At 43.9% G+C, this 15,969-nt stretch overlaps 1 protein-coding gene across 1 annotated transcript in view; it reads right to left on the bottom strand.

Moving 5' to 3' along the window:
* The window catches only part of adgb (androglobin), a 287,462-nt gene that overhangs the window by 212,626 nt on the left and 58,867 nt on the right, over window positions 1-15,969 (bottom strand). The window contains exon 6 of the mRNA XM_078230490.1: window positions 5,043-5,182. Coding sequence (XP_078086616.1) covers window positions 5,043-5,182 — 140 coding nt within the window. The remainder of the gene's footprint in view (window positions 1-5,042; window positions 5,183-15,969) is intronic.

Below are 15,969 nucleotides of genomic sequence, written 5' to 3'. Positions count from 1 at the left end.
CAACTCTGGTGACATGCTTGTAACTCTTGTAACGTAGGTTGCTATATCCTTTTTGTAATGTGGAGAACTTTCTCTAAGCAGACCTTAACAAAGGCAAATTCAATGTGAGTGGCAGGTGAGTATTTTTGTTAACTGTGACTGCATGGCTCCTCAGTCCTGAAGTGATTTTTGCTGGGAGTGGGGCCACTGGATTGGCAATGGCTGCAAAGGCCAGTAGAGTTTCTGACTCTACTGTCCTTCTTGCAGGAAAATCCAATCTCTTATTTCAGGGCAACATTCAGATATCATACAAATGGCTTGGCAGTACTTGGATGGGTGCTTCTGGTCGTAATTTTGTTCCAAACTGATATTGATAATTGCATTGTTTGGAACAAAGCTGTAATATAACGTGGCAATGTTACTGGGGGAGGTGGTGGCACAATGTTATTGTCAGGATACTCAGGATAATGCTGTGGGGACCCGGGTTTGAATCCGACCTGACTATATTGTTCTTCCTTCAGTATTACTGGGTCAAAATCTTGGACCTCCCTTCTTATCAGTACTGTGAGTGTACCTACATCACATGGAATGCAGCGATTCAAGTACAGTAAGAAGTCTCACAACACCAGGCTAAAGTCCAACAGGTTTATTTGGTAGCAAACGCCACTAGCTTTCGGAACGCTGCTCCTTCGTCAGGTAAGTGGGAGATCTGTTCACAAACAGCAAACAGGGCATATAAAGACACAAACTCAATTTACAGAATAATGATTGGAATGCGAGTCTTTACAGCTAATCAAGTCTTAAAGATACAGACAATGTGAGTGGAGAGAGTATTAAGCACAAGTTAAAGAGATGTGTATTGTCACCAGACAGGACAGTTAGTGAGATTTTGCAAGTCCAGGCAAGTCGTGGGGGTTACAGATAGTGTGACATGAACCCAAGATCCTGGTTGAGGCCATCCTCATGTGTGCGGAACTTGGCTATCAGTCTCTGCTCAGCGACTCTGCGCTGTCGTGTGTTGTGAAGGCCACCTTGGAGAACGCTTACCCAAAGATCAGAGGCCTCTGATCTTCGGATAAGCGTTCTCCAAGGCGGCCTTCACGACACACGACAGCACAGAGTTGCTGAGCAGAGACTGATAGCCACGTTCTGCGCACATGAGGACGGCCTCAACCGGGATCTTGGGTTCATGTCACACTATCTGTAACCCCCACGACTTGCCTGGACTTGCAAAGTCTCACTAACTGTCCTGTCTGGAGACAATACACATCTCTTTAACCTGTGCTTAATACGCTCTCCACTCGCATTGTCTGTACCTTGAAGACTTGATTAGCTGTAAAGACTCGCATTCCAATCATTATTCTGTAAATTGAGTTTGTGTCTTTATATGCCCTGTTTGCTGTTTGTGAACAGATCTCCCACTCACCTGACGAAGGAGCAGCGCTCCGAAAGCTAGTGGCGTTTGCTACCAAATAAACCTGTTGGACTTTAACCTGGTGTTGTGAGACTTCTTACTGTGTTTACCCCAGTCCAACGCTGGCATCTCCACATCGCGATTCAGGTAGGCAGCCCACCAGCACCTTCTCAAGGGCAATTAGGGATGGGCAATGAATGCTGGCCGAGCCAGTGACACCCACATTCCATGAATAAACACAGAAAAAAACATCCTGTCTTAGTTGGCCTAGAAATTCAATTCTGGGCACTACATTTAAGTATAACCTATCCAGGTCTTGGAGAGGGGGCAGAAGAGGCTTACTAAAATGTTAACAGGGAATAGGGGCTTCAGTTGTGTTGTGAGTCCAAGAGAGGCTGGGATCATTCTCCTGACAATAGAGAACATTTTTAAATATATGGCAATTTATTCAAGCAATACATCTGCAGCTCGAAGGCTGAATTGCAGTGTAACTTGCATTGAAAAATTCAGACATGGACGAAGAAGTCAAGTTAAAATCGTGTAAATATGTAACAAACACAGTACGGGTGGCATGGTAGCACAGTGGTTAGCACTGCTGCTTCACAGCGCCAGGGACCCGAGTTCGATTCCCGGCTTGGGTCTCTGTGTGGAGTTTGTACGTTCTCCCCATGTCTGCGTGGGTTTCCTCCGGGTGCTCCAGTTTCCTCCCACATTCTGAAAGACGTGCTGGTTAGGTGCATTGACCCAAACAGGTGCCAGACTGTGGTGACTAGGGGAATTTCACAGTAACTTAATTTACTTCATCTGTTTGTAATATATATAAATGATTTGGAGGAAAATGTAACCGGACTGATTAGTAAGTTTGCGGACGACACAAAGGTTGGTGGATTTGCAGATAGCAATGAGGACCATCAGAGGATACAGCAGGATATAGATCAGTTGGAGACTTGGGCGGAGAGGTGGCAGGTGGAGTTTAATCCGGACAAATGTGAGGTAATGCATTTTGGAAGGTCTAATCCAAATAGGAAATATACAGTAAATGGCAGAACCCTTAAGAATATTGATAGGCAAAGGGATCTGGGTGTACAGGTACACAGGTCACTGAAAGTGGCAATGCAGGTGAAGAAGGTAGTCAAGAAAGCATACGGCATGCTTGCCTTCATCGACCGGGGCATTGAGTTTAAAAATTGTCAAGTCATGTTGCAGCTTTATAGAACCTTGGTTAGGCCGCATTTGGAATATCGTGTTCAATTCTGGCCACCACACTACCAGAGGATGTGGAGGCTTTGGAGAGGGTACAGAAAAGATTTACCAGGATATTGCCTGTTTTGGAGGGCATAAGCTATGAGGAGGGGTTGGAATAACTTGGTTTGTTCTCACTGGAATGACGGAGGTTGGGGGGCGACCTGATAGAAGTCTACAAGATTATGAGAGGCATGGACAGAGTGGAGAGTCAGAAGCTTTTTCCCAGGGTGGAAGAGTCAATTACTAGGGGCACAGGTTTAAGGTGCGAAGGGCAAGGTTTAAAGGAGATGTATGAGGCAGATTTTTTACACAGAGGGTGGTGGGTGCCTGGAACTCGCTGCCGGGGGAGGTAGTGGAAGCGGATACAATATGACTTTTAAGGGGCGTCTTGACAAATACATGAATAGGAGGGGAATAGAGGGATATGGTCCCCGGAAGGGTCGGGGGTTTTAGTTCAGTCGATCAGCAAGGTCGGTGCTGGCTTGGAGGGCTGAAGGGCCTGTTCCTGTGCTATAATTTACTTTGTTCGTTGCAGTGTTAATGTAAGCCTTACTTGTGACTAATAAATAAACTTTAAAAAAAAACATGCTGTACCAAAAATAGACAGACAAATTCAACAGGTAACAGGGAAGTGGTGGATGGTACATTAAAAGGATCATGTTGACTGAAAATTAGATTAAAATATGAATCAACACACATTTCTACCTTAGACACACTGAAGTACATATTACTTTCATCATTAAGAGGAGATTTAACGTTTCAGATGAGGAGAGTTTATGATGGAATAAACGTTTCTACTGGCAGGAGTCACAGATGTAACGTTATTGCAAAAACAACCAGAGATGCAGAAGGTTTTTTTTTACGCAGTATGCTGGTACAGACTGGAATACACTGCCTGAAAAGTTAGTGGATGCAGACTGAATAGAAATTTCCAAAAGGAAATTGGATAAATACTTGACAAAGGAAAATATTTGCAAGGCTATAGGGAAGGAGGATGAAAATGAGCCTAATTGGATAGCTCTCTCTCTCTCTCTCTCTCGAGCCAATGCAGGCAGGATGGGCTGAGTGGCTTCCTTATTACTCAATGATTCTTGATTCAAACTGGGTTCCATAGATCAGAAAATCCAGTCTCTAATGATCACAGAATTAAAGTTTATTGATTAGTGTCACAAGTAGGCTTACATTAACACTGCAATGAAGTTACTGTGAAAAACCCCTAGTCGCCACACTCTAGCGCCTGTTCGGGTACATTGAGGGAGAATTTAGTGTGGCCAATGCACCTAACTTGCACGTCTTTTGGACTGTGGGAGGAAACCGGGGCACCCGGAGGAAACCCACACAGCCACAGGGAGACGTATCCAACGATCCAAGCCAGGAATGAACTGGGTCCCGGGTGCTAATCACCGTGCACCCATAATACACTGCGGATTTCACTTCAACACAAAATTGGAGGTGGGCGGAGGGGGGCGGGGGGGGGGGGGGGGGGGGGGGAGCGGGTTGACTTTTTTGCAAAAGTTAGTGCACAGAAGTTTTAAGGATTAAAAAGCTGAACTTGTTGTGATGATACTGTGCTTTTAAGAGATGTACTTTAATCATGTTCCTTTGCAGGATGTTTCTAGCAGGCCCTAGAAGTTGTCGGCACCGTTGTCTGCAGCCAAAATTGTCCTCTAATTGTTACTGAAGCAATATAATGGACATCATGTTTATTTTTAATCTGGACTAATGCAGTGTCCTGAGGATTTATGATTCTTTGGGGATTGCTGAGTGGAGTTTGATTTGGAGATGATTGACAGGTCAGGTCATGCCTGGGGACAGTTTTTTTTCCACAGAAAAGTCCAAGTTTTTAGTTTTGGTTTAGTTGCTGTCAGAAGCTGGTGGAGGAGGGCAGTGTTTCTCTGTCTGTCTGTCTCTCTCTCTCTCCAGAGGCTTTTTGGAAAGTTCCAGGAATGGGAAGTCCCGGAGATTTGTTCCAACATTCAAAGGACCAATTCACAGCAGGTGTTAAAAAGCTGAAAACCCAGCATCATGTGAGCATACTTGCTTTTTGTACTAAGTCTGGAAAGGGGTGTAGTCAATGGGATGGAGTTTGACTTGGAACAACATTGATATCTAGCTGTTAAGGTTTATACTGTATCATGTTTGAATTTTGTAATTGGTAAAAGTTATGCTAATTCTTTTTATTATATTTTAACTGTGTTCTTAAATAAACTTTGTTTGATAAAAGCTTTTTAGTGGGTCACTGGAATCATACCTGGAGTGAAACATTTTATGCTCACCAGTGCTAAATTCAAATGTAAAAAATTAGGGTTTAGATGAACTTTATAAAACAGCTTGGAGTGTCTGGCCTGGATCTTAAACATTGTTATTAGTTGACAATGTCTTTAGAGAAATGCTTTTAACATACTCAATGCTTGCAAGCTTTATGAGAGCTTTTGACAGCAACATTGGCCAGAGTTCCCCGTGACAGGCTGTAGATGGAAGCAGCAGTTTATCATTTTTGTCGAAGGGCATAGTGTCATCCACTGTGATCTTGCGCCAGCATCCCTGGGAGGAGAGAGGAAGACTTACAGTCAGCTGGAAAACTAGTAAACAGACGAGTTAAACAAACCCATGCAATTTGACGCAACATATTGCAGCACAGTCCTACCGTGCACTGATCGACACCAGTAATTACTTTAATTAATAGGACCAGGCACCTAGACTACAAATCTAATTGAGATATTCAACCTGACAGACACTACAAATTATTAATAACTACTCTGCATAAAGAGGATTCATCGTTTGACCACATTCCTTTTGTTTTTAATTCCTGCCATTTATTCCATTACATGCAAAGACAGGGGTCAGTCTTCAACTGCTGCTGCTGTGAACCAGCCATCGTGATGCAAGAGAACAGTCTGCGATTAACTCTCCCTCCCATTGTCTTTTAATAAAAACACTCTCCAGAAGCGGATGTCACTGGCAAGGCCATTATTTAATGTCCATTATGTTGCCCTGAACAGGTGGTGATGAGGCTTCTTCTCGAACCATTGGCACAACTGCGTGCTTTGCTAGGCTACACCAGAGGGCAGGTTAGAAGTAATCAATTGAGTCTGCAACTGGAGTAACACAAAGCCCAAACTGGGTAAGATTGGCAGACATCCTTCCCTAAAAGACATGAATAAACCAGTCGAATTTTTATGACAATCTGATGCCTTCATGGCCAATTTTACTGAAGTCAACTTTTTGATTTCTCGATTTCCTGATTTTTTTACAAAACTGAAGTGAAAGGCTCTTATTCATTACTCCTGTATGAATAGTCTTGTGGAATAAGGAAACCTTCAATCAGGTCTGAAGATTTTGCTCAGAAAGTATGTACATCCCTCATCGTTCTCTGGACTCTTAAACTAACCATTTTTTGACCTGCATTTAAGAGGCTGTGTTTCACGGGCCCCGCCAAGTGTGTTTTGGGTTGGGAGGGGGGGGGGGGGGGGGGGGCGGGGACACGTAAAATAAGGTGGGTGCCCACCACATTCCCGTCTATTCCCAAATTTATCCCCATAAATTGGCAGCCCGCTCACCGTACTTAAATATATAATCAAGAGTTAAATAGGCTTGTTATTAAGCCAATTGACTCTGAAAATACGCTGTCCATACCATAAAACATCTTACATGGGCAGCAGGTTTAAAACGTTTTTCAAAGGGTGGGAAGAAAGGGGGGGGTTGCACTTCAGGACTGCCCATTGCTGATTACAGGATGGCTTCCCTCAGGTCGAACATCCTCTTCCTTCCTTCCCACCGTAATCTTAAGCGCATCCCTTAACCTACCAGAACCTCTCTGCCCAATAACCTGGACCTACCTGCTCTGGGGTTCCATGGGCTTTCTTCCTTCTTCTCCTGCAGCCTAGGTAGCAGCCACTGACACTGGCGCTGGCGGGACTGATAGAGCTGCTGGCCAACCTGAATTATTGGCAGTTCCAGAGGATGGCACTTCATCTCCATTGAGGGGATGAAGTCCCACACTGGCCCTTGTTTAGCTGGCCCATAGTGCAGTATGACTCCAGGGTGGGTTGGCTTCGAGCATGCCTGTTCCAAGCCAACTCTGATTCCGGGGGTAGGAGTGGGTGCAAGTTTTCTGTCACACCGCCCCCCCACCCCCCCCCCCCCCCCGCGCCCCCCCACCACTCTCCCTCCCGCCCAACAACTCCCCCACCTTCCTGCATTATTCAGCCCATGGTCAGCAAGTTATTCTGGAGCTGGAGGGAGGACTGCTGTCAATCTCTCTCTTCAGACTATACCTTAAGAAAGTTATTTCCATCCACGGGGATGGTGCCAGAGGACTGGAGAATGGCGAATGTTGTTCCTCTGTTTAAGAAAGAGAATGGAAATGACCCTGGTAATTATAGACCGGTTAGTCTTACTTCGGTGGTTGGTAAATTGATGGAAAAGGTCCTTAGAGATGGGATTTACGACCATTTAGAAAGATGCGGATTAATCCGGGATAGTCAGCACGGATTCGTGAAGGGCAAGTCGTGCCTCACAAATTTGATAGAATTTTTTGAGGAAGTAACTAAGTGTGTTGATGAAGGTAGAGCAGTTGATGTCATATACATGGATTTTAGTAAGGCGTTTGATAAGGTCCCCCATGGTCGGCTTATGATGGAACTGAGGAGGTGTGGGATAGAGGGAAAGTTGGCCGATTGGATAGGTAACTGGCTGTCTGATCGAAGACAGAGGGTGGTGGTGGATGGAAAATTTTCGGATTGGAGGCAGGTTGCTAGCGGAGTGCCGCAGGGATCAGTGCTTGGTCCTCTGCTCTTTGTGATTTTTATTAATGACTTAGAGGGGGGGGCTGAAGGGTGGATCAGTAAATTTGCTGATGACACCAAGATTGGTGGAGTAGTGGATGAGGTGGAGGGCTGTTGTAGGCTGCAAAGAGACATAGATAGGATGCAAAGCTGGGCTGAAAAATGGCAAATGGAGTTTAACCCTGATAAATGTGAGGTGATTCATTTTGGTAGGACTAATTTAAATGTGGATTACAGGGTCAAAGGTAGGGTTCTGAAGACTGTGGAGGAACAGAGAGATCTTGGGGTTCATATCCACAGATCTCTAAAGGTTGCCACTCAAGTGGATAGAGCTGTGAAGAAGGCCTATAGTGTGTTAGCTTTTATTAACAGGGAGTTGGAGTTTAAGAGCCGTGGGGTTATGCTGCAACTGTACAGGACCTTGGTGAGACCACATTTGGAATATTGTGTGCAGTTCTGGTCACCTCACTATAAGAAGGATGTGGAAGCGCTGGAAAGAGTGCAGAGGAGATTTACCAGGATGCTGCCTGGTTTGGAGGGTAGGTCTTATGAGGAAAGGTTGAGGGAGCTAGGGCTGTTCTCTCTGGAGCGGAGGAGGCTGAGGGGAGACTTAATAGAGGTTTATAAAATGATGAAGGGGATAGATAGAGTGAACGTTCAAAGACTATTTCCTCGGGTGGATGGAGCTATTACAAGGGGGCATAACTATAGGGTTTGTGGTGGGAGATACAGGAAGGATATCAGAGGTAGGTTCTTTACGCAGAGAGTGGTTGGGGTGTGGAATGGACTGCCTGCAGTGATAGTGGAGTCAGACACTTTAGGAACATTGAAGCGGTTATTGGATAGGCACATGGAGCACACCAGGATGATAGGGAGTGGGATAGCTTGATCTTGGTTTCAGATAAAGCTCGGCACAACATCGTGGGCCGAAGGGCCTGTTCTGTGCTGTACTGTTCTATGTTCTAGAAGTATCAGTCATTTGACCTATTGCTACAATCAAATGCAAACTTTAAAGTTGTACATAGACAACACAAATATCACAGGCAGGATCAGGCCATTCAATCCATTGAGCCTGTTCCACCATTCAGTGAAATCACACTCAGCCCCATTTACGCACATGTGCTCCACATAATAAAATGACATAATATTATAATATTCTTAATATCACAATACTCTTACAAATCAAAAATCTATTGCATGGCGGCACAATGGTTAGCACTGCTGCCTCACAGCGCCAGGGACCTCGATTCGATTCCCGGCTCGGGTCACTATCTGTGCGGAGTCTGCACATTTTCCCCATGTCTGCGTGGGTTTTCTCCAGGTGCTCCGGTTTCCTTCTACAGTCCGAAAGACGTACTGGTTAGGTGCATTGGCCATGCTAAATTTTCCCTCAGTGTACCCAGTGTACTCCCTCAGGCGCCGGAATGTGGCAACTTGGGGATTTTCACAGTTACTTCATTGCAGTGTTAGTGTAAGCCTACTAGTGACACTAATAAATAAATTAAACAATCTTGAAAGATACAATTGTTCCAGAATTCACAGCCTTTCAAGGAACAGAATTCCAGATTTCCAGCATTTTTATTGTGAGAAAACGTGGTTCCCGATTTCACTCCTGAATGGTCTGGTTCAAAGTTTAGGTTAATTGCTTCACTCCTGATTTCCCTACCAAAGGAAACATTTTCTCTCTATCTACCCCATCTAACTGGGTTAACATATTGTTATAATCTTGGTAGAGGGCAATAACTCATTTAAAAATATATATCTGAAATCCCAGTTATACACTGAAAGAATGAAGCCACAAGATTCCACAGTTTAGATCAGAAGATTTTTTTTACTGAATAAGAATCAAACGAAGCAAAAAATAAAATACCGTGAGCCAAATCTTCTGGTCTCCGGATTGCTGGAGGCTGGACTTCCAACTGAAGACACGGATTAGGAACCTGTGGAAGTCCTAATGTGCAGGCCTAGGTGGGGATTGTCTGGGGTCCCTGTTCTAGAGTTGGAGATTATGGTCAGTTCCACAGTGTTTACCTGAAGAGTGACCCAGGAAATGTTAGGCAGATTAAAACCCACTTACCTGGGTAACTACGCAACAGACCACTCAATCATCCATGTCTGGCACCCTATCTACCCATGATGTGGAGATGCCGGCGTTGGACTGGGGTAAACACAGTAAGAAGTTTAACAACACCAGGTTAAAGTCCAACAGGTTTATTTGGTAGCAAAAGCCACACAAGCTTTCGGAGCTCTAAGCCCCTTCTTCAGGTGAGTGAGTGAGCCACTCACCTGAAGAAGGGGCTTAGAGCTCCGAAAGCTTGTGTGGCTTTTGCTACCAAATAAACCTGTTGGACTTTAACCTGGTGTTGTTAAACTTCTTACCCTATCTACCCCACATCGACTGACTCCGCCCAAGCTGATCCGACGACCCTCCAAGCACTCAACTGCCACCTCCGACCCGACTTGACTACCCAGCTATCCGACCTAACCCGACTATACCCCAATTACCCCTAACAACCTGACTATCCTCCAATCAGCCCTGACTCTCTCCAACAGCCCAGCTCCTCCCAACCTGATGTGACAAACCTACAAGGCAACTATCCCCCTAGCTGACCAACCAGTCACCCACCTACCTACCCATTCATCCACTCACCCATTCAGTAATATTTAAAGACTGGAGCTTTAAGTTTACCATACGACAGCTAGGGAAACAAAAATGGGTCATGTCTTGTCATTCATGGTATGTGAGCTTCATTGGCAAGGCCAGCGTTTATTGCCCAGCCCTAACCGCCCTTGTGTAGATGGTGGTGAACTGCTGGAGTCTGTGAAGTGAAGATTAGAGAGGGAGTTCCAAGACTTTGACCAATGATAATGTAGAGCTGTTGAAATAAGTCCAAGTTAGAATGGTGCGTGGCTTGAAGGGGAACTTGCAGGTGGTGGTGTTTCCATGCATTTGCTGCCTGTGTTCTTCTAGGCACTGGAGGTCATGGATTAGAAGGTGCTTTCAAAGGGACCGAGGCAAGTTGCTGCAGTGCATCCTGTAGATGCCACATTGTGCTGCAAAAATAAATGTTTCAGGTGGCGGATCAGTGCTAATCAAGAGGATTGCTTTGTCCTGACTGGTTTTTAGCTCCTTAAATATGTGACCATGGTAAAGTTTACATGATTATTATGTCTCAGCACCTTATCTTTTGATCTGTAAGAATTTTTTAATTTTGGACTGTATATAAAGGGTAAATAAGAGGGCTCATGTAACCTGTGCTGGAGTCTACCTGACTATAAAAGCTGAGTGATAATAGTAAGCATCAAAGGGAAGACTCAAATTCTGTGACTGAAAGGGGGTTGACAGATATCTGAGGACAATCACAGCTGTGGCTAGTGGTGCAGTGGGTAGCTCTGAGCCAGAAGGTCTGAATTTGAGTGCCACCCCTGGACTTGATGGCCAAGAAAGGTGCATTCATAATGTGGCTAACAGGTTGAGCATCAACCTGCATAATCCTACTAATACACCAATGGCTTGTGGTAAAAATGGGAGAGATTCCTGGTCAGATGTGCTTGATGTGGAGAGCCGCTCCTCAAGCTGTAAGCTTCTGGTGACAGGCTAACGGCCAGTTCCAGGTAAAAACTCACTATGGAATCAAATGATTCCAGACCAATGAGTGCAGAAAGGAAAACAACAATAGCTTTGATTATGTCCACAATCCAAACATTTTAAGTTTCCTGAAACCTATAAAGATGTTAGCAGTATCAAGATTGTAAATAGGTTTGGTGAAACTAACCCCTTTGGTTCCAAGATGAAAGCCTCATGTGGTCAGAGATAGGTAACTCACATGCCTACGAGAAGACCAGGCTAAGTTGTTTCCTGTTGTCATGCAGAAGGGGATAAGGGATGCCATATTTGGATCAAGTTGCAGGCTTTCTTATGAACCCAGGAATATCACAGACAGCTGCAGCTTTGTTCGTATGTATTTTACAGCACATTGGGAGGTGGAGCAAAATAGATAAATGTTAGCCAGACCTGCACTTTAAGCAGAGAAAATACTAACTTTATTGGTCACGGCATGGAATTCAGGTAGGAGCTTGTGCTCAGTTTGAAGATCGAGTTCATGAGGGGAAAAGAGGTTGGAAGATTTGCCTATCTTGGAGCTGGTGGAAGAAATCTACAGCAACCTAGAGTAGAAGTTGCAGCTGGTACTTGGAAGTTGGGGCTTTTAAGCACTGGAACCATAGTGGAGAGTTATGAGAAACCAAGAGTATTTTCAGATTTTTGGAATCACTAAGAAGGCATGAAGCCTATGCTTGAAGTGGAGTCCATAATGTGAGGTCTTAAAGGAAAGTTGGAGGGTTGTTGAGCCAAATGTTAGTGGGAGGATTGCCATGAAATCTTGTATCTTGGAGAATAGCTGGAACACTGAGGAGAAATCAAATTGAATTCCAAAGAGCTGTGGCATATTTTGGTTTGAGAAATCAATGAACCCTCAAGATCCTGTAATGTATAAAAGAAAAATTGGGTGGAATTAAAAGGTAGAATGGTGTTTAAAACTTAAGTAATTGCAAAGTATAGTGTCAATTTAGTAGTGCTTGCTTTGTTTAAATTTAAGTTTTTTCTTGTGTAAAATGCAAATTTTTTGTGGTGTAGTTCTTTCAGTTAATAACTGGGATTCTAATTTATCTTAAAAAGTTAACTGTCTCCATGGAGATCATAGCAAATGTTGTTGGAGCTTCACTCCTCCATACAAGGGGAGAATATTCCAACACGTCCTGACTTGTGTCTTGCAGATCACTGAAAAGCTTTGAGGCTTCAGGAGGTGAGTTATCATGACCTACTCTCGGAGCCATAGTGTATATGTAATGAGTTCAGTTAGGTTTCTGGTCAAAGGTGACCTTCAGGACGGTGATGGTGAGGGAGGCGGTGATGATTTTGCTACTGAATGTCAAGGAGAGATGGTTAGACTCTCTCATGTTGCAGATAGTCAATGCCTGATACTTGTGTGGCATGAATGTTACTTTGATTTGATTTGATTTGATTTATTATTGTCACATGTATTGTACAGTGAAAAGTACTGTTTCTTGCGCGCTATACAAAGCATACTGTTCATAGAGAAGGAAACAAGAGAGTGCAGAATGTAGTGTTACAGTCACAGCTAGGGTGTAGGAAAAGATCATACTTGAAATTCATCAGCTGAAGCCTGGGCGTTCCATAGGTCTTGTTGCATGTGGACATAGATTGCTTAATTATCTGAAGAATTGTGTATGGAACCTAACACTGTGTAATTCATGTTGCCTTATTTCTCTGGCTGCATTTTGCTTTCACAATGACTCATCATCACTAATACCTAGATACACTGCTATAAAGAGTACAGTTAAGGAGTTTCACTAATCAAATAGCCTTTTAATAAGGAATCTTATGAAAAAACTTTGTATAATACCTCAACAGCAGCGCAAACCACACTAATAAGTCAAGCAGGAAACAGGATAGTCAAAGTAAGTGGGTTCATGCAGTTTCCTTAATCATGACTCATGCTGCTCTCTTTATTTGATTCTCAGAAAGGCTGATGGATGAGAAATGACACAGCCAAACTCCCAGCTGATTGACAGTGCTTATTCTAAATGCCAAAGGAGCTTTAGGTTATAACAAACACCCAAAGCTGTGGATTGAATCTGGTTCCAAGCAGCAGTTTGACCTGGATTGCAAAATACAGCAACTGCTCAAGTATTTTGTGTCGGGATTCAATCAATCATTTACATAATTTTTGATTAAATTATAATTTAAAATCTGTATTATCAAAGTTTATTTTAGCCTATAATCACTTGCTATGATTTTGTCTGTAATTATGTCTACAACCATGTTACATTTGCCTCCCTCCCTCCCTCCCTCCACCAAACATCCTCTGAACCTTCCCCTGATTTAGCCCTGATCTCACATCTTTCTCTGATTTCTCCTCTATCGTTCCTCATGCCTTCTGCAAGCTCACTTCATCATGATATCTACCTCTTACTCCCTTGACCTTATTCCCACTCAACTGCTGACCACCCAACTTCCCCATGTTAACCTTCTGTCTTCAGGTGTTGCTCCTCTCTGCCATTATCACCCCTTTTCTCAACAAAAACAAACCTTGACCCCACTATCCCTGCAAACTACCAGTCCATCACCAACCTTCCATTCCTCGCCAAAGTCTCCCAAATCTGTACCCATGCTTCTCAGAAATCCATGTTTGAATCCCTCCAATCTGGTTTCAGTCCCAACACAATGCCATAACAGTTCTGTTCTGATCAAAGTGGTAAATGACATCCTATGTGACTGTGACAAAAGTAAGCATTCTCTTTCTGTCCTCCTTAACCTGTTGGCACCCTCTTCACAGTTGACAACACCATCCTCCTCCAATATCTCTCCGATGTTGTCCAGCTAAGTGAGACTCTCCCACCTGGTTCTATTCTGAACTATTTAGATGTACCCAGAGTGTCACTCGTAATGGCTTCTCTTAATGCCCCCACAGTGTTACCTCTTGAGTTCCCTGAGGATCAATCTTTGGCCCTTTTCTATTTCTAATCTGAGTACTGCCTCTTGTCGACATTATCTGAAAGCATAGTGCGAGTTTTCATTTTGTTAAGAACCCCGCTGATGTTAAATGAGAGGCGGTGGCTGCTGCCAGTACTACACCAATCCAAGGCCTCTTATCATTGCTGGATCCCAAGCCACAGGTAAGTGACAGCAAGAAGTGGGATCACGAGTTGGGCTCATGGGGGATGGGGAGGAAGGGGTTCAACACCAGGGCAAGATGGGTCATTTTCAGCGTCCCTGCCCCCAACACCCCACAGTGTGCTTTTGAACAAGGGATCCCTGGGTTTGCTTGTCATGCTCCCCTTCTGTGCTAATACAAGCAGTTGCAGATGAAACCTGCATTAACTGCCCATTTAAGGCTCTCAATTGACAGGGGTGGGAAGGCCTTCCCTGGGCCTTCTCACCATGGACTTAATCAAAAGTCCATCCCTTAGCTCCTTCATTTCACAACTCTCCAAGACATCTGCACTTATTTAATGCTGGCTCTTCAACACCCTAATTTTAATCCTGCCATCATTGCTGGTGGCATTTTCAGTTGCCTTGGCACTAAGCTCTGGAATTCCCTCCCAATACTTCCCCATCTCTCAACCTGGTTTTCCTCCTTTAACATACTCTTCAAATCTGTTTTTTTGATCAAGCTTTTGGTAATATGACCTAGTATCATCTTATGGGCCTCAGTGTCATTGTTTTATAACACACCTGTAAAATGTTTTGGGGTGTTTTACTATATTAAAGTGCTATATAAATTGGTCATTCTTGTTACTCATGTTGTAACTGACTATGGTACCTGCAGTGGCACTGAAAAAAGATTTTACACCTTTTTAAAATCTATTCTGGAGATGCGGGTCAGTATGAGGTGGGACCTTCTCACTGAACCAATGGAAAATTGATTTCCAAAGGCAGTTAAGAAACAACCATGTTTGTGTGGGACTAGACTCTCTCACAGGCCAGACTGGATAAGGACTTCATGTTTCCTAATGAAAGACATTCGTAAACCATTTTGGTTTTCAATGGAAACTTCCTGGCTAGTTTTATTGACAATGATAACGGCTTCTTATTTCCAGGTAGTTAAAACCTGAGCAGAATATCTCGAAATGTTCTGGTGGAAATTTTAACTTATATTTGCTGGACTAGTCCAGCGGTATAATTACTACACTACAATGATGCCCAGAGTGTGTTTTCTCTATCCTCCTTGAGATCCTCAAGATATTATCCTTAAGTTGCACAAAAAGGATCTGCTTCAGAGGTCAATTATTTGACATGCAAGTTCACTGTCCCGATAAGTGGAGTGGATTTTCCATGATCATCATTGCGATGCAGGAAGCTGTGGTGAGGATGCTGTCTTCCCACTTGACATTGAGAATCCTGTGGAGACACCGCTGGTGGAAATTCTCCAGTGCCTGGCAGTTCCTTTGGCCAGTGACCAAAGTCTCATTGTCATAGTGTGGGGACAACAACACTAAAGCCTCTGTCCTCTTTTGGAGATTTCTTGCTGAAGATCTAGTTGTGCAATTTTCAGAAGGCTGTGCTGGCACAGCAGATGCTGACCTGGATCTCCTCTTTGGTGGTGATCTTTTGAGAAAGGTAGCTGCTGAGATATGAAAAGTGTTCAATGACAAACTGACATTGGTGCATTTAAGGAGCTTGCTACAAACCTTGCTGCTGTCTAATCCAACAAGTTGCAACATAGTCAGAAACTGACCACATAAACTCTTCTGCAGAGGCAAAAAAGCAGAAGGAGAGAGAGTTTCTTGCTCAAGAAACCACTATCCTCAGGGCAATTCTTGTCCACTCTGTGTGGTTTGGTTTGCTAAGTCACACAGAAATCATGAAGCCTGGAAGACGTCATCCTTGGTTTGAAGGACTGACTACGACGAAACTACAATTGCCCGCATAGTATACTTGTGCACTTATGTTCTGCTTTGCCTGTTACAACGGCTTGTGACTGTAATCATATTAATTTCACTGGGTTGCATCTACATGCA

Source organism: Mustelus asterias, chromosome 15 (genome assembly GCF_964213995.1).
Source record: "Mustelus asterias chromosome 15, sMusAst1.hap1.1, whole genome shotgun sequence".
In the NCBI taxonomy this organism is placed as follows: Eukaryota; Metazoa; Chordata; class Chondrichthyes; order Carcharhiniformes; family Triakidae; genus Mustelus; species Mustelus asterias.
This window is presented reverse-complemented; position numbering and strand designations above follow the sequence as displayed.